At 43.9% G+C, this 23980-nt stretch overlaps 1 protein-coding gene across 1 annotated transcript in view; it reads left to right on the top strand.

The window, feature by feature from the left end:
• GABBR1 (gamma-aminobutyric acid type B receptor subunit 1) overlaps positions 1-7955 on the top strand; it is a 301061-nt gene extending 293106 nt beyond the window's left edge. Inside the window, exons 21-24 of the mRNA XM_060759261.2 lie at positions 1909-2036; positions 2454-2582; positions 3990-4133; positions 5860-7955. Of these exons, the coding sequence (XP_060615244.2) occupies positions 1909-2036; positions 2454-2582; positions 3990-4133; positions 5860-6105 (647 nt within the window). The 3' untranslated portion in view covers positions 6106-7955. The remainder of the gene's footprint in view (positions 1-1908; positions 2037-2453; positions 2583-3989; positions 4134-5859) is intronic.
• The last annotated feature ends 16025 nt before the right edge of the window (positions 7956-23980 follow it).

Here is a 23980-nt window from a genome sequence, read left to right as displayed (position 1 = left end):
GTAAAGGTCCACCTAAGTCATTTTGCTGTATGAAGTGGAGCAAATGGCTCCCTTCAAAGTCAATATGCATAGTATTGAAAGCCAGCTAGGTTATTTGGGCACATGAGAAAATCCCACAAGCATCTCTCCCAAAATCTGGCAATAAAAATGCAGTAAAAAAGTAAAGGTTTCCCCTGACATCATTAAGTGTAGTCAAGCCTGACTCGGGGGGGGGGGGGGTCATCTTCATTTCTAAGCCAAAGAGCCGACATTGTCCATAGACAGCTCCAAGGTCATTTGGCCAGCATGATTGCATGGAGTGCCGTTACCTTCCCATCAGAGTGGTACCTATTGATCTATTCAAATTTGCATTTTTCAAACTGTTAGATTGGCAGAAGCTGGGGCTAACAGTGGAAGCACTCCAGATTCAAACCACCAACCTAATTATAGAATCACATCGTTGGAAGAGACCTCGTGGGCCATCCAGTCCAACCCCCCTAACCTTTCAGTTAGCAAGTTCAGCATCTCAATGGTTTAACCCGCTGCACCACCGGGGGGGGGGGGGGGGTGTAGTAATGTATGTATTTTTAAAACTAGCAATTTCCCAGGTTTCCCCCTCTTAGCTCACAGAATCAGCTGTCTGGGGCAGCTGTTTTGCCTTATTTAATTGTAATGCCAGACCTGGGTACAGCACTCTCCTTCTTTTAGCCTAGTGTTCTACACAACTTTCCTCTTCTTAATTTCATGACTTCTGCCCAGTCACAGAGCTGAAGGTCTGTGTTGTAACTGTGATTTGATCCTCATAGACACAGAAGGCCAGTTGCCTTTCTTAGGTGTACCTGTCTAAACAAGGATATGGCCTTGTGTTCCTTCAAACATGTGTGGCAAAATTTTCTTATTTATTTATTTATTTCGTGACAAAAGCATTGCATAAATAAATTAGTATAAAACTGGTAAAATAGAGGGAACACAAGGGGCTAAATAATTTTAGACCCAAAAATGGGCAACAGTGATTGCATTGTCTGTAGCTTTAAACAGTTCTTCCTCTGTACATGAGGCAGGGCGTTGTGGGCAAGCATACAGCTAAGGAGTTGTTTGTTCTGCTCCACAGTCGCATAGGATTCTTCTAGGTAATGCCATTTTGCCAGGTTGTCTTTTGATCTGCCCACTTGGTTTCTGAGTCTGTTCAGGGACTTCCAAGTTGCCATTCTTGGTTTGCCCCTGGGGGAAGACCCTCATGTTGGGCCATCCAGTTGGAATTTCCTGATATTGCTGCCCACAGGAATATTCTTGTTGTTGCTGGAATATTCTTAACGTATCCTTACACAAGCTGTTCATTCAACTTTGCTTAAAATTTTGGAGGGTTTTAATATTGGATATAGTACGACCCCCATATCTACAGGGGATCATAGAATCATAGAGTTGGACGAGACCTTATGGGCCATCCAATCCAACCCCCTGCCAAGAACAGGAAAATCACATTCAAAGCACCCCGACAGATTGCCATCCAGCCTCTGCCTAAAAGCCCCCAAAGATACATTTGTTGGACCATGTGGAAAACTGAAGGTAATAGTGAACCCTATTGGAATGAAGGACTTCTGATTCAAGAATATGATAGAGTCACACTGGAGGACAACTTATTATTTCATTTATCCATGGCCAACTTATTTTGTGGGCCATGGATAAATTAAACTGTGGATGGATACTAGTCAGATTAATATGTGGGTCATACTGTATTGTTTGTGTGTGTATGTTTTCAGAACACAGTCCTCAGATTGTTTTTAGATGGGTGAGATAGCAATAAATAAATAAAACCATGTCCAAACTGTACTGTGACTTCATTCACTGTCCTTCTTGGACCCCATCTATTTTTCCTCCATAGTCTACCCCTTTACCCCCATTTTTACCTCCATCTTTCCCTGGCCACAGGAATCTTCTATGGCTTCAAGGGGCTTCTGCTGCTTCTAGGCATCTTCCTTGCCTATGAGACAAAGGGTGTCTCCACCGAGAAGATCAACGACCACCGAGCCGTGGGCATGGCAATCTACAATGTGGCTGTGAGTGACTTTTCCCTAATAGTTTCAGACCAAGCACTTGAGTTGAGTATCTCATGCGCCATGGGAGGAGCTAGCAACCACAGAGAAGAAGCAGGGCATGTAGATCTAGAGAATGTTACTTAGTTGGACCACAGGTCCCAAAATCCCATAGGCATCATGGGGAAAAGGTTAGGTTCCAATGCTTGACTCTTCATGCTGCAAGCCAATTGTGCAGTTATTCTATCCATTGCCTTATTTAAAAATGTGTTGTGAAAGCTTATAACAGCTTCTCCTTATCTGGATGGCTGGAGGTCAGTTCCCATGTGGATTATGAGTGTTCTCGCCCAGCCAGAAGATACTGGTGTGAGGGAGGTTACTGCACTGTTGGGTCTACAGGGTATGATTCCTGGTCTCTGTGTGGCTCTGTCCCTCTTGCAGGTACTGTGTCTTATCACTGCCCCAGTCACCATGATCCTCAGCAGTCAACAGGATGCAGCATTTGCGTTTGCCTCGCTGGCCATTGTCTTCTCTTCTTACATCACCCTGGTTGTGCTCTTTGTGCCCAAGGTAGGTTCTCTCTGCAAAAAGAGAGTGGGGCTTAGGGCCCAGTGTCAGCATTTTCTTTTCCAGGTGTCTTAAGCAATGTTTTTCTTTACAGTGGGAAGCAGAGCCCGGGGGGCTTCAGGAGGGAAACATTTCACCTTGCTTGAGCATCCCACCAAAACTGAGAAGGGAAGAGGGAAAAGAACTATTGGTTCACTGGCAATTTTAAGTTGAATCATAGCACTGCAATTCAGTAGTGTGAAAGTGTCCCCAGTCACATCAAACCTAAAACCCCACCTCTTGACTCTATTGGGGAAAGACTCTATTGGGGAGGAGGTCCTCAGGCCTTCTAGTGTGTCCCTTACAGAGAGCTATGTGAAATATGGCCAAACTCCAATGATGAGTGGGGATCTGCCCCAGTCACCATGATTTGTGACCGCATTTCCTTCTACAAACTTGCGCAATCCCTTCTGGGGAGGTCCTCCTCTCGCTCCCACCTCCGTCGCAAGTGCAACTTGTGAGGATGAGGGAAGGGGCCTTTTTGGTGGTGGCCCCTTGACTCTGGAACTCACTACCCAGAGAGATTAGGCAAGCACCTGCCCTGGTAGCCTTTAAGAAAAGCCTAAAACCCTGGCTGTTTCGGTGTGCCTTTCAAGAATCCCCATACTATCACCAACTCAGTACAAATGCCCTTCGATGCACTTTATATAATCCTTTAGTGAAATTAAACTCCATTGCTTGTCCCGTCTGAATCTCCCACTAGATACGCTACCCTCCTCATCCATCTCACCAAGGGTTTTTTAATAATTTTATCCCTTGGAATTGGCCCAGCCCACTGTGCTCAATTTTTTGTCACTTTATTTTATACCCTGTGTTTATCTTGTATTGTTTTGTTTTGTTTACATTTTATTTGATGTATTATTTGTTGTATGTACTCTTTTTGCTTTGTTGTTATTGTTGGGCTTGGCCTCATGTTAGCCTCCCCAAGTCCCCTTGAGGAGATGATGGCGGGGTATAAATTAAGTTTTATTGTCATCATCATCATTATTATTTGAAACACAGCAAGATGAGTCCACCGCAGACAAAATCACTCTGCTGGCTGTTGTATTGGATCACACGTCGGACCCTTCCCAATTGTCTAGGACTGTGTGATGTATCGGCGAATGATGCATGCAGATTCCAGTAAAGTGGCCTTCTGTAGCTGGCAGATGGTAATTTTGTCAGTGCCGGTTGTGTTTAAGTGCAGGCCAGGGTCTTTAGGCACTGCACCCAGTGTGCCGATCACCACTGGGACCACCTTTACTGGTTTGTGCCAGAGTCTTTGCAGTTCGATCTTTAAATCCTCATATCGTGTCAGCTTTTCCAGTTGTTTCTCTTTATTATTATCATCATCATCATCATCATCATCATCATTATTATCTGTTCTTTCAGATGCGGCGTCTCATCACCAGAGGAGAATGGCAGTCTGAGCAGCAGGACACCATGAAGACAGGCTCCTCCACCAACAACAATGAGGAAGAGAAGTCACGGATGCTGGAGAAGGAGAACAGGGAACTTGAGAAGATCATTGCAGAGGTGAGTTTGGACTGGTATCTCCCTACCATATTCAAGATTATGTTGGGGAGCAGGGGAATTTGGCTATATATAACACCATGCCCTCCCTGTCGTATATTGTTATCATTTTTTCTGGAACTGAACTTTGTATGTTTTTTTGTACCTCCGTATAAAAGCTTAGACTTAACTATCATTCTGTGGTCAGTGTGGTGTTATAGTACACCTCATAGCTGTCTTCCTTGATGTTCCAAGACTTTCCATATATTATGCTAGACTTTTTATATGTTTGATATGTTTTAATCATTTGAAAGACTATTTTAATTGACATATATATATATATATATATATATATATATATATATTCCGTTTTATAATATTGTTATTGTCGGATTCTGGAATTGACTTATTGCCATAGTTTGTAAATCATGCAGAGTCCCCCTTCGGGGGTGAGAAGAGCAGGATATAAGTACTGTAAATAATAAATAATAATAAATAATTTCAGTAATTCCTTTAAGGTAGGCCTTAAGGCAATTAACAATAGGATTTTTGCCTTAGTTTGCACATCCTGTTAAATAATAATCAACATTCAACACTAAGATTGCATAGCATAAAAAACACATACCTCTGCATTCAGAGATGCATGCTATGCTAGCTTGATATAGGATCTCAGCCATACTTTGGCTGGAATTCACAATTATGGTTATGAATCCATAATCTAGTGTTACATATTCATAACTGTGGTTGTGAATCCCAGGGTTATGAGGCAGTTCCAGAGTTACCTAGATATATGCATTCATAATATATTCATATTCATGATTCATATTCATGATCCATAGAGAATACATAGAGTTTAAAAAAATCTTCTGATCCTGAGTTATCAAGCAGCTACTGCTGCAAGCACCCAGAATCAGTTCTCCTTTTGCTTAGGGCACAGAAGACTGGTGTTTCCACAAGGAGTTTCTAGTGTGAGGAGGAAATGTGAAAACGACCTTGCTTTTGACTGTAACACCAGAGGTTATGTGCAGGAGGAGGGTAGAAATGCCACACTCTTGCACCTTAATTGACAGTACAACAGACTCCCATCACTCACAGAAGTTGCTGCCTAGTAAACCAGGAGGGTGGGGCTAAATTAATCAGTCAGCTAAGTAGCTGATTAATACTTACTTACTTACTTACTTACTTACTTACTTAGGCAATCCCTCCTTGTCCAAGTATGATCGCCTTCCAAGTGACCCATTTGGTGGTGGGTCAGTAAGTGACTATGGAGCCCTATTCTTTACCCATATATTCTTCCACAGTGAAGTCGTTGGTTTCCAGATGGAAGGTAGTCTTGGTGGTGACTAGGTGATTGTGGAGCCCTATTCTTAACCCGCATGTTCTTCCACAGTGAGGGCATTGGTTTCCAGATGGAAGGCAGTCCTGGTCAGGGTTTGCTTGATGCGCCTTCCTCTTGGCACATTTCTCCCTTTCACCCTCCATTCGTTCCTCTTCAAATTCCACAGCACTGCTGGTCACAGCTGGTCACAGCTAATTAATAATCTGGAGGTTGACAGCTAACTTCAGGATTGACCATCAGTTGCTTCCTTGTGTTTGTGACCATAGTTTTATAGCAATGGAGAGTTGCCTATTCTCTATGTCCTGGAGAGTATGCTCGGAGATTTACCCTTATATCTACCCCATTAGGAGAATTTCAGCCTCTGCTGTGTCTGTTTCACCCATCCACTCCTTTTGTCTTTGTTCCTGACAGAAGGAAGAGCGTGTCTCTGAGCTCCAGCAACAGTTGAAAGAGCGGCAGCAGCTACGCTCCCGGCGGCGCTCCTCCAACTGTGCAGCCGACAACCACTTCAACAACTCAGCCTCTGGGTCAGCCGCCTCTGGCCCCAACCTCTATCAGCCCAGCCTGCCTCTAGTGCGCTGCCTCGTGGCCGAACAGGCCGACAAGCTGGGGCGCAACAACTGTGACGGTAGCCGTGTCCATCTGCTGTACAAGTGACGGACTTCCCAAGCACCGCCGAGGGGAGGGCGATGGCCCCTGTGCAGCCCAGGTCGGGTGGGCAACGGCTGATGCAGCTGCTGGGTTGGGACTTGTACAGTTGGCTGGGGACTTTGTGGTCTTTTTTTAAAAAATCAAAGAAATCATAATCTCTGGTCTTTGTAAACAAAACAAAAAAATCCCCCTTTGTGTCTGTTCACCTGCCTACCCCTGGAACCTGGAATCCAGGTGCCAACTCTGTGGAGACTTATTCTAGAAGTAGAGGGGTGCAGGGATACCTCCCCTCCCCCCAACCTTTCCAGCGCACGCGCGCCTGACTCCTTTTCAAGTGTTACTATCTGGGAAGGGTAGGAGAGTTGGAAACAGGACCCTTCACCAGGCAAAATGGTGCCTTGGCTGTGTGGCTGAGAGAGAGTGGGAATTTCAGCCAAAATGAACTCTTGCCTCTTGTGGGTTTTGGCTCCTGTGCGCTTATCTAGAGACAGAGGCTGGTAGCTACGCAGAATTTGATACAGCCTTGCCAATTCTTCACACTCGTGGCTGTGGCAATGTAATTGTGTTGAGTTACTGGCAGTTGCAATGTCATTCACAAGTAACTCTTTCCTTGTTATTGACCACAAATCTCTTACTTTTGGTTGTAGCCAGGTTGTCTGGAACAAGCAGGCATTGTAGCCCAGAATCCCATAAGCATAGTGTTTAAAGGGTTCCATTTGCTCATTAATAGAAGCAGCCTGTAGCACAGTTATGCTGTTATGGACAGTTGGATCTGAAGTTGGATTGAGTGAATTCCTAAGTAGTGACCCCTGACAGTTCCATTTAATTACATGAATCAGTGTATGATGTTCTTCCGTCATTGAACAAATCACAACAAGCTCTATTCCCCTTCGCAATCTGATTCTGGTTGCCATTGTAGGCAACCACACCTAGAAATACACCATGTCTCTCTCTCCCTCTCATTACCCACATAGTCACATCACATATCACAAGTGGACTCCATGTTTACAACCCCCAGTGCTCCTATAGACACTCCAGGGAGAGTGTTCTACTGCAGCGAGGTCACTTGCATGTAACATTGGACTGTAATGCCCAAGCAAAGTCTTAATGCAGTCAGCTTTCTATGGCAGAGCAAGACCTACGTCCTCAGCTGCACAAAACATTGGGTAAGTGTAGAGTTCTTATCCAGGCATACAGGGTACTTCTAGAGCCAGAAAAAAGGCAAAACCTGGCCAGGGCCCTTCTTTTAGAAGTGGCAATTCGCCACAGAATACAAGAGCGCTGTGCCAGTTCTTTTCTGACAAAATTGTTAGGAAAGCATCCTTCCTGAGATGATGCAGGGGAGGCGGAAACATCCCAAGGGCCAATGTCACCTTGGAGTTGTTTGTAATGTAGTGTTGTCCTGAGCTTGAGGCTTCTGTCTTGGACTGTGGGTCAAGAGGAAGGGCCATATTTGCCACAAACGCCTTCATCTCTCCCTCGATCTGCCCACCCTCTTCAGCATGCCAAGGAACGTAGGGAACAAGAGCCACAGGAGAGGGCAGGAATGGGGCAGAAGGCTGGTGAAGGCCAGGAGAGAAGAGGAGCTAGCAGCTACCTTACGACCAGCCCATGGGCTGCCTCAGTAGCGCATGTGCGTGTGTATTATGTGTGTATGCATTGTGCATGCATGTGTCCGTGCCAGTTCCTCCCCACACTTTTCCATTTTGAGCACTTTATTGTCCCACCAGATGTGGGGAGTAATGGAGGCTGCCCACGGGGAAGGGAGAGCGAGTGAGGCAGGGGGAAGCCCCCACGCCCGCCAGGCTCTCCTCATCCGGCAAACAGATGTTCTTCAGTAAAAGTATACAATATGAGATGTGGAGTCTTGACTCATCTGTGAATGGTGTGCTTTGCTTAACTTTGGGTGTCATCCTTACTTTAACTGGGACCATGGGACAAATGAAGTTTTCACAGAAATGGAGGTGAGCATCAGACCCCTCAACCTCTGGGGATGTCTGCCTTACCTTCATCTCACTAGAGAAAAAATCCACTTAAAATCCAGTTTCTGCCTCCTGTAGAATTCTGGGGTTTGTAGTTTAGGGAGGAGCCTTTAACAGCCTCACTAAACTACAAACCCCAGAATTCCTCAGGAGGCAGAAACTGGATTTTAAGTAGATTTTTTCTCTAGTGTGATGAAGTGGTATAGATGTGGGAGAAACGTCAGGAGAGAATGCTTCTGGAACATGGCCATACAGCCTGGAAAACTCACAGCAACCCAATGATTCGACAACACATGGAACTGGGTTGCTGTAGATTTTTCAGGCTATATGGCCATGTTCTAGAAGCATTTTCTCCTGACGTTTTGCCTGCATCTCTGGTTGGCATCCTCAGGGATTGTGAGGATGCCATAGATGCAGGCGAAATGTCAAGAGAGAATGCTTCTAGAGCATGGCCATATAGCCCAAAAAACCTACAATAACCCAGTGATTCTAGCCATGGAAGCCTTCAACAATACATTTAACATATGGAACCTTAAGCTTTTCATGAAAGGGAATTGCTTTTGCATGAACAGCAGAGATTCTGCATTTCACCAGAGGTGCCTGAAGCCCCCTCAGATCTAACTATATGCACTCCCCCACCTGTGAGGTCTTCTCTTGTCTCTCCTTGTGACAGGGCACACTGCACAGATCATTCAGTGCAAAGGGAATCAGGTGCTGAGTTGCCATGCAGAGGCTGAGGATGCTTTGGAAAATCACAGAACAACAGGCATCCTTTAGAACATCCCAAAGGTCCACGAGGACGCATTTATTGTCCTGGACTAACTGCAGAAAAACTTCCTAGCTGCTTATTTATCTTCTTTTCACTATATGGTCTTGGGGTGGAGAGGTGCTTCCTGGCACCTGGAGCAGGGAAAGAAGATGCTCAGTGTGAATGGCATAGCTGAATTATGCCATCCATGCCAAGTATACAAGACATATATATTTATTTATTGTGTCAGAAGCAAATTGAGAATACAGTTATTTAAAAAAACACAAAGTTAAAAAACTTGGCATTATACTAAATTTCCTTTGATCCGAAGTTGGCCACTTGAAGTGCCTCTGGTGTTGCTGTGAGAAGGTCCTCCATTGTGCATGTGGCAGGGCTCAGGCTGCATTGTAGTAAGTGGTCTGTGGATTGCTCTTCTCCACACACACATGTTGTGGACTCCACTTTGGAGCCCCATTTCTAAAGGTTAGCTCTGCGTCTCGTGATGCCAGAGCACAGTCTGACACAGAGACATTAAATACATTTTGCATCAGTTGGAAGTTTCACCTGCATTTGTGACTAACAGGATGCCAACCAATGTATTGCTTTCCAGTACAATCTGGTTAATGTCCACTGAGAAGTTTTACCGGGTTCAATAGAACTTACTCCCAGGTAAGTGTATACATCAGCTTGCCAAGTTGAGTGTTTTTGAAATGTAAGTGTTCTTTCAAACTTCAGTCTTAATTTTTATGAATCCTATTAATGTTTAGATCAGTACTTAAAAATGTGACAATCTGGATTTTTTTTTCTGTGTCTGGAGTGAGTTGAGAAACTGCTAGTCGCTTCTGGTGTGAGAGAGTTGGTTGTCTGCAATGACGTTGCCCAGGGGATGCCCGAATGTTTTACCATCTTGTGAGATGCTTCTCTCATAAGAAGCTGGAGCTGACAGACAGGCGCTCACCCCACTCCCCTTTCCCTTTCGATCACCAGGCCTGCTGGCAGAAGTGTTTAACCCATTGTGCCACCGGAAGCTCCTTATGGATTAAAATTACCAGAATCTCCCAGTGTTCTGGTTGGGGGTTTCTCAGAATTGCAATCCAAATCACTTTCCCCAGGCCTCTGGAATGCAGAACTGTATTGTTAAAAGTGAAAAATTGATCTGGGAACCCAGGGTGTGGAGGTTTCCTAGCAACTTTATAACTCCCAACCAGTTAGTGCTGCTCATAACTGGATTGAGCCAAAAACTAGCAGCCCCAGTTTTGTTTCCTTGAGTTCAACCTGAGCGAAGAAAAGTATGTTCAGAAGGAATGCGGAGAGATTGCTTGGATGTGAAAGGTGACAATGCAAGATTGACATAAGGGAATAAAGCATTGTATCCAATGTAGGTTGACACTATGTGTTTGTCTACCTGGGCGAAAAAGAAATTGTACTAATTTCATATCGGGTGTTGGCCTAACATGCAATATTCTTGAGGATTTTAATCCAGTTCCTTTCTTTTTGTCCTCTGGGAACATAAATCCTAGGCATACAGACATAATATAGATCTATGTAGAGTCACATGCACGGGCAGGGAGAATTTGGGGGGGGGGGGGGGACAGACACTGCTTTGTGGCCAGAAATAAAATGCGATAATTGCAGGATTGCCATTTTCACACCAGAGTGAGCTTGCATAGGGGGAAACATGGCTGGCTCTAAGATGTGTGCGTTGTCAACACAATCACTACAAACCAGGAAAAGGCAAGTTGAATTAGACTATACCTGTGTAAACAACACCTATGAAAGCTTTCGCTACCAACATCTTCCTTTTGCTTGTTTCAAATTAGACAATATTGCTTTGCAAAGAAAGTAGTAGTACTTTACTACCGGGCCTCAGTTTTTATTTTGGCTAACCTTCTCATTCCTCTGTTTCTTCCAATTGCCTGTCTTTGAGATGTCGCCATACACTAAACATTACACTTATTTAATGCCCACACTTATCTGGAGTTATAAACATCCGTTTTAGAATCTAGTAATAAAAGCATTTGCTCCCTTACTTCTCTTTACTGTATAGAGCCAGAGTAGGCGGATGGCCACCTGTCAGATCACTGAGTAATTTACAGTAGATTAAGATTTCTTACTTGCAGTACAACCCCCATATGCACAGAGGATACCTCGTAAGAACCCCAGTGAACACAGGGTTACAGATAACTAGTCCTACATTTTAACTACATGTGGACTGAAAGCACACAATAGAATAGCTCTGAATGGTCTAGAACAGAGTTTCTCAACCTGGAGGTTGGGACCACTGGACGGGTCGTAAGGGGGTGTCAGAGGGGTTGCCAAAGAAAACACAGTATTTACTGTTAGTCATGGGGGTTCCATGTGGGAAGTTTGGTCCCATTCCATTGCTGGTGGGGTTCAGAATGCTCTTTGATTGAAGGGGAACTATAAATCCCAGCAACTACAACTCCCACATGTCTGTATATTTTCCCCAAAATCCATCAGTGTTCACCTTTGGCTGTATTTAGGATTCATGCCACATTTGATCCAGAACCATCATTGTTTGAGTCCACAGTGCTCTCTGAACGTAGGTGAACTACAACTCCAAAACTCAAGGTCAATGCCCACCAAACCCTCCCAGTATTTTCTGTTGGTCATGGGAGTTTTGTGTGCCTAGTTTGGTTCAATTCCATCATTGGTGGAGCTCAGAATGCTCTTTGATTGTAGGTGAACTATACATCACAGCAATTACAACTTCCAAATGACAAAATCAATCCCCCACAACCCAACCAGTATTCAAATTTGGGCGTATTGGGTATTGTGCCAAATTTGGTCCAGTGAATGAAATACATCATGCATATCAGACATTTACATTACAATTCATAACAGTAGCAAAATAGCAGTTATGAAGTAATTTTCTGGTTGGGGGTCAACTCAACATGAGAAACTGTATTAAGGGGTCATGGCATTAGGAAGGTTGAGAAACACTGGTCTAGAGAGAGAGAGACATACACTTTCAGGTGATGGTGTGCGTAAATGCAACTGGTTAGTGAGTAAATGGATGAGAGGGTCATATTGTATTTAACAATTGCAATAGAAAGATTCCCCACTCTAAAATGAGCAGTTTTTGAGTTCGCTGTCATGATTTAGGTGTAGATGTATAACTCTTTCTGTAAATAACATGGTTCAGGGATGGCTGATGGTATCTACCTATCTGGCTAGGTTTGAAGAAACTCGGGGAATGTAGCTCCAAAAAGAAGCTCAAAGTTTGTACCTGTTTTCAGTCCAAATGGATCCAAAGTTTTTCCCAGCCAATACAATCCTCCATATTTTGGTTGTATTTTTAAAATAATCCATTAATAATCCTGAGTGTTTTTTTTAAATGTTTACAAAAATGTTTTTAATATTAAAATATTTATTTTTGGGGCATACATAAGGGAAAGACAAAAACATAGTATCATGGGGGGAATGTTTTCAACCATTGGTGGCAGTTATTTGTAATCCCATTACTGAGAGGTGTTTTAACATTAGGAAAAAAGAGTAGTGGTTCACCAGTTATATATCAGTGAGTCACTGCTAACAAAATGAAGCTCAACAGTGACAAATGCAAGATACTCCACTTAGGCAGAAAAAATGAAATGCAAAAATACAGAATGGGGGACACATGCCTCGAGAGCAATATGTGTGAAAAAGATCGAGTCATCATGGACAGGAAGGTGAACATGAGCCAACAATGTGATGCTGCAGCTAAAAAAAGTCAGTGGGATTTTGGCCTGCATAAATAGGTTTATAGTGTCTAGATTCAGGGAAGGCATGCTACTCCTCTATTCCGCCTTGGTCAGACCACATTTGGAATCGCACTGTGTCCAATTCTGGGCACCACAATTGAAGAGAGATATTGACAAGCTGGAATGTGTCCAGAGGAGGGTGACTAAAATGGTCAAGGGCCTGGAGAACAAGCCCTATGAGGAGCGGCTTAAAGAGCTGGGCATGTTTAGCCTGCAGAAAAGAAGACTGAGGGGAGACATGATAGCCATGTATAAATATGTGAGGGGAAGTCATAGGGAGGAGGGAGCAAGCTTGTTTTCTGCTGCCCTGGAGACTAGGATGCGGAACAATGGCTTCAAGCTACAAGAAAGGAGATTCCACCTGAACATTAGGAAGAACTTCCTGACTGTGAGAGCTGTTCAGCAGTGGAACTCTCTACCTCGAAATGTGGTGGAGGCTGCTTCTATGGAGGCTTTTAAACAGAGGCTGGATGTCCATTTGTTGTGGGTGATTTGAATGCAATTTTCCTGCTTCTTGGCAGAATGGGGTTGGACTGGATGGCCCATGAAGTCTCTTCCAACTCTGTGATTCTAACTGGGCTTTCCCACCAATTGTTATGTTGATAAAATCCTTAATGCCAGACTCAGAAAGCAGAATCGAAGCTTCTTATGGTGTTTCTCATAAAGTTCCAGGTTCTTCACAGTCTTTAGTTCATTCCTCATTTATCACAGCTCTTTGGTCTAAATATTTTAAAGAACCGATGTCTGCAAACAGGACTGGTTTCCAAGCAAGATAGTGTTAATGATGCAAAATATACGACCATGAAGTGATTCTAATATTTGAGCCAATAACCTCACTAGGGAGGAAGCTATTTTGGCTGCTGTATAGCCACAAAGTGTTGGGAGGGGGATTAAAATCTAAACAAGAAACAAAAATGGAAAATGCTTTCCTTGACAGCTTTTAAACTGGATCCTGCTGCTTTACTTCATACAGCAATAGGATCCACAAGAATTGGCAGCTGATAATATTGATTACCTATGTGCTTTTCATTTCCTCAGATCTCAGCATTTCAGGCCATTGTTGAAAACACCAGAGCAAGCCAGAATATATATATGAATATTTCAGTCTGGTCAGCTAGTCCATTCTGGCTCCATGTGGGAAGCAGAAGTCCAGAACTCAAAATAGCTCCTTCTTGTTGGTGTATTAATTTGCCATCACCCTCTTCCAACAGCAAGGCTCTTGTGCCCAGTGTTTCTCAACCTTCCTAATGCTGCAACCCCTTAATACAGTTCCTCATGTTGTGCTGACTCCCAACCATAACATTATTTTAGTTGCTACTTAATACCTGTAATTTTGCTACTGTTATGAATCATAATGTAAATATCTGATATGCAGGATGTATTTTCATTCACTGGACCAAATTTGGCACAAATACCTGATACGCCCAAATTTGAATACTGATGGGGTTGGGGGAGGGGATTGGTTTTGTCATTTGGGTGCTGTAGTCGCTGGGATTTATAGTTAACCTACAATCAAAGAGCATTCTGAACTCTACCAATGATGGAAGTGAACCAAACTCAGAACTCCCATGACCAACAGAAAATACTGGGAGAGTCCGGTGGGTACATGAAGCAGAATGAGGTGATAGGAGAATACTGTGCCAGGTCCAACCCAAGACCAGAATGCATCATTTTCAGTGAACCCAGGTGCCTACTGTAGAGACAAAAACAACGTTCCCAAGCACATCAGAGGGAAAAGGTTCAGCCTGAGTCCGTTCCCTGTTTGTGCTGGCTGTTTGATTGCAAAAAGGTTTTATTTTTCCAACTAAGGGAAAATTCAAGTTTACAACCTTCTCTTTCACATCAAAAATAGCAGACATTCCAGTGCCCTCCAGCTTAGACATCTCATCATGCAACAATGATCAGAGCAGGGACACTTTCCCACTACAACACATTTATCGTATCATGATGCCCCTCTGCATCCTGAGACTTGCAGTTTGGGGAGGGATATTTAAATTTTATCAGCCCAAGAATTCCTCTATGCACCACCAAATTACAAACCACAGATTCCATAGCATGCAACCATGACAGTTAAAGTGGAATCATAGTGCTATACTTGCATAGTGGGAAAGACCCTGGGAGAAGGCAAGTTATGACCTTCCAACTGTTGTTTGAACTACCGCTCTCAGGACTCCTCATCACTGATTAAGGATGATAGGAATTGCAGTCTAGCAACTTCGGAAGGATCTTGGGTTGGACTGTTGTAGGTTTTTTGGGCTGTATGGCCATGTTCTAGAAGCATTCTCTCCTGACCTTTTGCCTGCATCTATGGCAGGCATCCCTAGAGGTTGTGAGACCTCACAACCTCTAAGGGTGCCTGCCACAGATGCAGGTGAAACATCAGGAGAGAATGCTTCTAGAACATGGTCATACAGCCCGAAAATCTACAACAACCCAGTGATTCCAGCCATGAAAGCCTTCGACAATATGATCTTGGGTTGCTTGCCATTGGAGCAATGAAACTGATGGCTCAATCAGACTTGAAGCTTTCTTTCGCCCATGTGCTGTGACTTTTCCAGTTTTCTGCTTCTGATGCAACACATTCATTATTGAGGCATAACGAGTTCTGATGTTATCTAGAGACGATAATGCACCCGGATGTCTGTGGCAGGGACTTCCTGTGGTTGTTCAAGCAGCAAATCACTAAGAAAGGGCTAGCTCAACTGCCTCCGCAGGTAACCGTCAATTCAGTCCAGGGGGGATTTCAATTCCTTGCCCATTTCTCTACCCTCTTGGGACATAACAATGTCTATTGTACCCAAAGTTCCCACTTGGGAGAGTCACAACATAGGGAAGGAAGAGCAATCACAATCCCTTATCTTCCACATTTTCACTCTAAGGCGAAGGCAGGTTCGTTGTATGAGACTGGTTTGCCTCTAGTGCAGAGCTATTATTTGCTTGGTGTGGCCCTGTCCCTGAAACCGTATACATGGAGGGCATCAAAAAGATATAAATCCCACAGATAATGAGGCCAATCGTAACCAGCAAGGCAACTGCCAGGGCCACGTAGAATGGCCAGCCAGAGAGGCCCAGGACTCGGCTAGGTCCTTGCGGGGCAGGCCGCCCAACATCGACGCTCAGGCTGACGGTGCTGACGGCAGCCCCCGGCTTGGGCACAGTATGCGAATGGCCCCTGTTCCCACCTGGCAGGTAAAGCAAGCCCCGCCGACGGTCAAAGCGTACTGAGCCTGGAGGGGCAGGGGAAGAAGGGAGCTGATCCAATAGTTCGGGGCGAGTGGGGAGACCCGGCAGGCCTTTGCGAGAAGGCAAGGCAGTCGGTGCCCGGCAAATCGGGCAGGAGACGGAGTTGACATCCTCAGAAGAGACGTTGATGCGGGCTAGGCACTCGAGGCAGAAGATATGGCCACAGCTGAGCTCCTTCGGCAGCTTGAAGAGCCGGTCATAAGGGGTGAAGCAGATGACACATTCTAGCGGGCTGTGCTCACTGTTGGCTGTTTCTTCCTTAGCATCCGGCTGTGGGACTGTGTTCTCTGGCTGGAAGCCGACATTATGGTGGGCCATAGCCCTCTCTCCGGCTCTTCCGTCAGACTCAAAGACTGAGAAAGAAATAGGCTGCGGGTATCAGGCACCGTGTCAGCAGGCCACATCTCTGTTCAACCACCGGAGAGAAATAGGTTGGGCCCGTGTTGACATTTCTGGGAAGGGAAGAGAAAGAAAAAAATCCAAATATTTACCCCAAATGATAAGAGGAAGCACAACCCCAAGCAGTACATTGAAAGACTTTGTGCAGGTAGATTCTAAGGGAGGCGCTCCATTTAATCTGGAGATACCAGGTGAGAAAACCCAGACAAGGGGAAGAATGGAAAACACGTCATTTTCAAGCTATTGTTGACCCTTCTCTCTCTCTTTACCTCAGGGTTTCTCAACCTTCCTAATGCTGCAACCTCTCATGTTGTGGTGACTCCCAACCATAAAATTATTTTTGTTGCTACTTCTTAACTGTAATTTGCTACTGTTATGAATCGCAATGTAAATATCTGACATGCAGGATGTATTTTCATTCTCTGGACCAAATTTGGCACATATACCCAATTTGGATACTGGTGGGATTGGGGGGGGGGGGGGGGATTGATTTTGTCATTTGGGAGTTGTAATTGCTGAGATGTACAGTTCACCTAAAATCAAAGAGCATTTTGAACTCCACCAACAATGGAATCAAACCAGCCTTAGCACACAGAACTCCCATGACCAAGAGAAAATACTGGAAGGGTTTGGTGGGCATTGACCTTGAGTTTCGAAGTTGTAGTTCACCTACATCCAGAGAGCACTGTGGACTCAAACAATGATAGACCTGGACCAAACTTGGCACGAATGCTCAATATGCCCAAATATGAACACTGGTGAAGTTTGGGAAAAATAGACTTTGGCATTTGGGAGTTGTAGTTGCTGGGATTTATAGTTCACCTACAATGAAGGAGCATTCTGAACCCCGCCAACAAGAGAATTGGGCCAAACTTCCCACACAGAACCCCCATGACCAACAGAAAATGCTGTGTTCTCTCATGGTCTCTGATACCCCCCTCACAAACCCCCACCACCCCCCGGGGACCCAACCCCCAGGTTGAGAAATGCTGCTTTACCTCCTTACATGCAGACACAGACATTTATGACACACATTATGCCTGCCACTGTTAATACTTGAAATTAACAGATTTGTCCTTAAGGCTCAAATTATTAATGGAAGAGATGGATTGCACTATTGTCTTCCCTCAAGATCTGGTCACATAATTTTAAAGAGACCCTCCATGACTTATATTAGCATTCTATTCAGAAGGCATGCCAAATCTGCAGGAGGGGGTGGACTGCAATTGAATTAATCCCCAGTACTCCTGCTCACCACAGGCTTAAAATGCTGCCAACATAGGAAGCCAATCCTAAAGGTTCACAGTATTCTAAAGGTCCATGGTAGATCTTCCCTCTTTGCTTGTTAATTCAAAGGCAATTTGCACCGGGATTGTGGCGCAGCTGGCTGAGTGTCAGCTGCATTAAGATCACTCTGACCAAAAGGTCATGAGTTCGAAGCCAGCCCGGGTTGGAGTAGGTTTCCAACCAATTGTGTAGCCCGTTGTCGACCTTTGCAACCCAAAGGACAGTTGCATCTGTCAAGTAGGAAAATAAGGTACCACCTTACAGTGTGGGGAGGCTAAATTAACTGATTTATGAGGCCATAAAGACTTCAGCAAAAACATGCGGGGAATGTGGAAGGACTTCATCAGTGTTGCAGATGGACGATGAAAGCAACAGCTCCCCTGGCAGCCAGAAAAAAAGTTAAATAGCCTCTGTCTGTATATGTTGTATGTCAAAATTGGCATTGAATGTTTGCCATATATGTGTACACTATAATCCGCCCTGAGTCTTCTGCAGGGTGAGAAGGGCGGAATATAAAAGCTGTAAATAAATAAATAAATAATAAAATTTGCTGCCTCTCGGCAACAAAGATCATTAAGGAGAAAGAACACATAAGCTAGGAGAGACTGTTGCACTTTGCTTTTGCTTGAGTTTCTTGGGAAAGGAAATTTTCAGCTCCTGCCTTTAACTCAGTGTTCCCAACCTTGACCTGGGACCATTTTGACCAGGACAATTTTGTTGTAACATGTAAGGAACCAATGACTTTGTGTCAACTGTAACATAAGATGCATGAAGGTTATACCAGGGGAGCAGGCTGAGCCTGGGACTTTTGGATACTGTTGCATTTTTTGTTCAGACTCAAGCTATGCAAGTGCTTGGAGCAGAAGAGAAGAGTAAGTAGGGAGACGGAGACAGAGTTTGGAGTGTGCTCTTGCTTAATGAGCTGCTGACGGGTTTATCTACATGGACAAGGAAAGACCATTTTAAATCTCTCATGAAAGGACATTCTGTAAGTTGATACAACTAATCACACTGTACATATGTTGTTCTGAATTACAAAGAGTAATCTACTAGTTATTCATTGTCCATCTGCATAGCATATTTTCTTTCTCTGGCAAGGCAGTGTGGGCTGATCAAATGTGAACTACACATGGTTTATTTTACATTACGCCACACACTTGACCAGGGCCTCCAGTAATATTATGAGAGAGAGATCACGAAAGGGGAAATCAAGAATTTAAATAGAAAGGAATCAATTGCTTAGCTGAAAACCTATGCCATGCTTCTTAATCATGCAACGCACGCTATCCTCAAATGGTCAAGTCATGCGGTAACATTTTCTAGGTTCTTTTGCACAACTGTGTGATATTATTAGATCAGAAGTCCTTCATTTTAATACAGTTCGTGATTAGTAACAATTTTGCATATCCACTCAAATTCCAGGCAAGATTTTGTGTGAATATGGAGACTGCATTGTACTGTTCATCAGGGAAATGAAAACATAACTGTATGAAATACTCAGGCTAACATTGTTGTTCATTCGTTCGGTCGTCTCTGACTCTTTGTGACCTCATGGACCAGCCCACTCCAGAGCTCCCTGTCGGCCGTCACCACCCCCAGCTCCTTCAAGGTCAGTCCAGTCACTTCAAGGATGCCATCCATCCATCTTGCCCTTGGTCGGCCCCTCTTCCTTTTACCTTCCACTTTCCCCAACATCATTGTCTTCTCTAAGCTTTGTGTCTCCTCATGATGTGGCCAAAGTACTTCATTGCCAGTGTGATGTCTCTACTCTTTACTATTTTATCAAGATTGGACATTGCTCTCCTCCCAAGAAGTAAGCGTCTTCGGATTTCCTGGCCACAGTCTGCATCTGCAGTCATCTTTGCACCTAGAAATACAAAGTCTGTCACGGCCTCCACATTGTTGAAATCAACTTCCAATACTCCAGCCCTTATAGTTTCAGACTCGTGCAGTTGGTATGTTTCCAGGTGGATTTAGGAACGAAAGCGGCATAAGCTCTGATGCACACCCATCTTGCTAAGCCTTTACTCATCCAGACACTGCTTGTTCTCGTGGCTAAAGTTGTCCTAAGGGCCAATGTCAAAGTCTAGTATGCTTTGCAGAAAAAGGAGCAAAGGAAGCCCTTTTTTGACAGAACTAAACTGCAAACAGGATTTGTGTATGTGATGTTATTCAAAAAAGTAAACATTCCAGATACTGCAACTTAAAACAAGATAAGCTTTCCAGTGACACAGAACTCACCTTTCTCGCTATCACCAGGGATTATACATGCATTTACATTGTGGAATAAATGCCAGGGTTCAATGCTATGGAATCCTGGGGTTTGTATTTTTATGAGGTCTTTAGCCTTTTCTTCCCAAGAGTGCTGGTGCCACACCAAACTACAACTCCCAGGATTCCATAGCATTGAACCATAGTTACTAAAGTGGTGTCAAACAGCATGAATGGAGAGCAAATAGTAGAAATGTACCAAGAGAAAGGAACGTCAAGCCAACCCTGACCGGGACTGCCTTCCATCTGGAAACCAATGTCCTTACTGCGGGAGAACATGCGGATCAAGAATAGGGCTCCATAGCCACCTACGGACCCACCGCCAGGACACTATATCTGGAAGACAATAATCCTCAAGCTACAAGGGATCACCTAAGTAAGTAAGTATCAAACAGCATTAATTCTACAGAGTAGATGCATCCTATGCTACCACAATCAAAATAACTAAAAATAACTGGCAAATGTTTGGAATTAAAGAACTAGTTCTCTTCCAATAATTTATTATTTATTTATTTATTTATTTAAATTTTATTTATTTAAAACGTTTATATCCCGATCTTCTCACCTCCGTAGAGAGAATTCAGTTTAATACTTTTTTTCATGTCAGGAGGGACTTGAGAATCTGCAAGTCGCTTCTGGTGTGAGAGAATTGGCTGTCTGCAGGGATGTTGCCCGGATATTTTAATATTTTACCATCCTTTTGGGAGGCTTCTCTCATGTCTCTGCATGGGGAGCTGGAGCTGACAGAGGGAGCTCAGCCCACTCTCCCCAGATTCGAATTGCCGCCCTGTCGATCAGCAATCCTGCTGGCACAAGGGTTTAACCCACTGCACCACGGGGGGCTCCATATATATCATTACTGCTGATCAAATATAATGTCTATATTTATTTATTTGCTCACAATCAAAAACATTACAACTCAAAACATACAACAATAAAGCAGTACATCACGATATATTATCATACATCATCAATAGTTATCAATATAATTACTACTGATAATATATAATAATACACCATGATACATGAAAGGTTGCAGGTTCGAATCCGAGGAGCAGCATGAGCTTCTGCTGTCAGCCCAGCTTCTGCCAACCTAGCAGCTCAAAAACATGTAAATGTGAGTAGATCAATAGGTACCACTCCAACGGGAAGGTAACGGCACTCCATGTAGTCATGCTGGCCAAATGACCTTGGAGGTGTCTATGAACAATTCCAGCTCTTTGACTTAGAAATGGAGATGAGCACCAACCCCCAGAGTCGGACACAACTGGACTTAATGTCAGGGGGAAAACTTTACCTCTTAACCTTTACACTGCCCTACTATTGTATATTTTAAGTTGCAATGTTCTTGATTGTGAATAAAGAAATAAATATAAACATAAATAAATAAATAAATAAATAAATAAATAAATAAATAGAAGTGACACTTTTGTTTTCTGACGGTTCAATGGACAGAAAGTCATAATGGTATTGTAATAGCAGTGGATGTAAGACAATGCCTGAGCCAACAGAAAATAGCCCTGTAGCCTCCAATACCAATCTGGATGCAAAAGTAACTGCTAAGAGTAATAAGTGAAAACAAATATTTCTATCTGCAAGAAAATGGTGGATCCATTTTACAATATTTTCCAATTGAGCCCAAAGAATGGCCATCAAATAAGGAATTTGAAGATTTTCATTTCCCACAAAATATCTCCTTTGCACCCCAAGGCACTTTCTACAATGTATATGATTCATCTCCAGTAAGAACACATAAAACTGCCTCAACACATAGTCCTGCCTCCAATTCAGCAAAATGTCTATTAGTGCAGCCCAAACCCACCCTCCCCAATGCTTTCTTTTTCACTGTCCTGGCACTGACCTTCAATTAAGAAACCTTTCATTCTGAAAAGTAGGACAACTTTAATGCCTTCCGACATTCTGTTCTCAGATGATGAACAATCCCTGACACACCAGAATTTCTTTAAATTAGCAGATCTCTGTTGAGCAGGAATGCGGGAAAGACCTCCTGGTGCCTTTAAGAAAAGCTCGATGTCTAGAAGTCTGCAAAGTAAAGCCCTTTTTGCACGGAAAGGAGAAGGAGATAAGCGTTATCACCTGCTCAAGTCTTCGTTGCAAGCAACTGTAAAAGGCAAGGTCTGATATTTTTAAAAAGCTGGAACAGCACAAATCTAAAACAACTTGAAAACCTGATATATTTTCTGTAAAAAGAAAAAAAATAGCAGCTCTGATTCATGCCAAGATCTTCTGGCCACTCTGCATGGGAATGCTGAACTTTTCCGTCTGAAATCCTACAAACCAAAGTGACATTTGATTCTCACCCTTCATCACAAGAGTTTGTTTTTGCTTTGTATCAAGCCTCTAGCTATTTCAAGAAGATTACTTACTTACTTAAGTGATCCCTCGTAGCCTGAGGATGATAGTCCTCCAAATGTAGTGTCTTGGTGGTGGGTTTGTAGGTGGCTGTGAAGCCCTATTCTGCAGCACTGCTGGTCACAGCTGACCTCCAATTGGAGTGTTCAAGGGCCAGGGCTTCCCAGTTCCGCCATCCACCTGGAAACTGATATCCTCACTGCAGGAGAACATGCAGCAACAGACTGATTTATGACGCAATTATACGGGAACACATTATTGTTGCTGGTTGTTGTTTTCCTGCAGTGAGGATATCAGTTTCCAGGTGGATGGCGGAACTGGGAAGCCCTGGCCCTTGAGCTCTCCAGTTGGACTTCAGCTGTGACCAGCAGTGCTGCAGAATTTGAAGATGCACGAATGGAGGGCGAAAGAGAGAGACGTACCAAGAGGAAGGTGAGTCAAGCCAACCCTGACCGGGACCGCCTTCCACCTGGAAACTGGTGCCCTCACTGTGGGAGAAGATGCAGATCAAGAATAGGGCTCCACAGTCACCTACGGACCCACCGCCAGGATACTACACTTGGAGGACCATCATTCTTGGACTATGAGGGATCACCTAAGTAAGTAAGTAAGGCTTGGCACACCTTCCTCATGGCACATTTCTCCCTTTTGCCCTCCATTCGCACCTCTTTGAATTCTGCACCACTGCTGGTCACAGCTAACCTCCAGTTAGAGTGCTCAGGGGCCAGGGCTTCCCAGTTCTCAGTGTCTATGCTACAGTTTTAAGGCTGGCTTTAAACCCATCTTTAAATCTCTTTTCCTGTCCACCAACATTACATTTCCTGTTCTTGAATTCAGAGTAGAGCAACTGCTTTGGGAGATGGTGATCGGGCATCCGGACAATGTGGCCGATCCAGCGGAGTTGATGGCGGAGGAGCATTGCTTCAATGCTGGTGGTCTTTGCTTCTTCCAGCATGCTGACATTTGTCCACCTGTCTTCCCAAGAGATTTGCAGGATTTTTCAGAGGCAACACTGATGGAATCGTTCTAGGAGTTGCATGTGACGTCTGTAGACAGTCCACATTTTACAGGCATATAAAAGGGTTGGGAGGACAATAGCTTTATAAACAATTACCTTGGTCTCCCTATGAATGTCCCAATCTTCAAACACTCTCTGCCTCATTCGGAAAAATGTTGCACTCACAGAGCTCAGGCGGTGTTGTATTTCAGTGTCAATGTTGATTTTTGTAGAGAGGTGGCTACCACGTTACACCATTAAGCTGTATTTCTGGCATTGCAGATGGATTGGCTGGTGACTGCTGGAAGAGCACTTTGGTTTTCTCGATGTTCAAGGAGAGGCCAAGCTTCTTGTATGATTCTGCAAAGGTGTTAGGAGTGGCTTGTAGGTTGTTTTCTGAATTCGCACAGACTACATTATTATCAGCATACTGGAGTTCTATAACAGATGTTGTTGTCGCCTTTTCAAGGGGATAGCCATGTTATTGTCAGTCTTGGAGCCAAACAGATAACAACAAACTAGGTTAAAGTGCAAGCAACAGACTGATTTATGACGCAATCATATGGGAACACACTATCGTTGCTGGTTGTTGTTACCTGCTATCACGTTGAGGCAGATTTATGGTGACCCCATGGGTAAAAGACCTTTCAGTCACAGACACGGAGCTGTGGTTTCTTTGATTGAGTCTATCCACCTGGAACGTGGTCTGACTCTTTTCCTACTGCCTTCCACTTTACCAAACAATATTGCTTTTTCTAGTTCATCAACTCTTCCCAAGATATAGCTGAAATGTGATGGCCTTAGTTTAGGTATCTTG

The sequence above is a fragment of the Anolis sagrei genome, chromosome 2 (assembly GCF_037176765.1).
Source record: "Anolis sagrei isolate rAnoSag1 chromosome 2, rAnoSag1.mat, whole genome shotgun sequence".
Classification (NCBI taxonomy): Eukaryota; Metazoa; Chordata; class Lepidosauria; order Squamata; family Dactyloidae; genus Anolis; species Anolis sagrei.
This window is presented reverse-complemented; position numbering and strand designations above follow the sequence as displayed.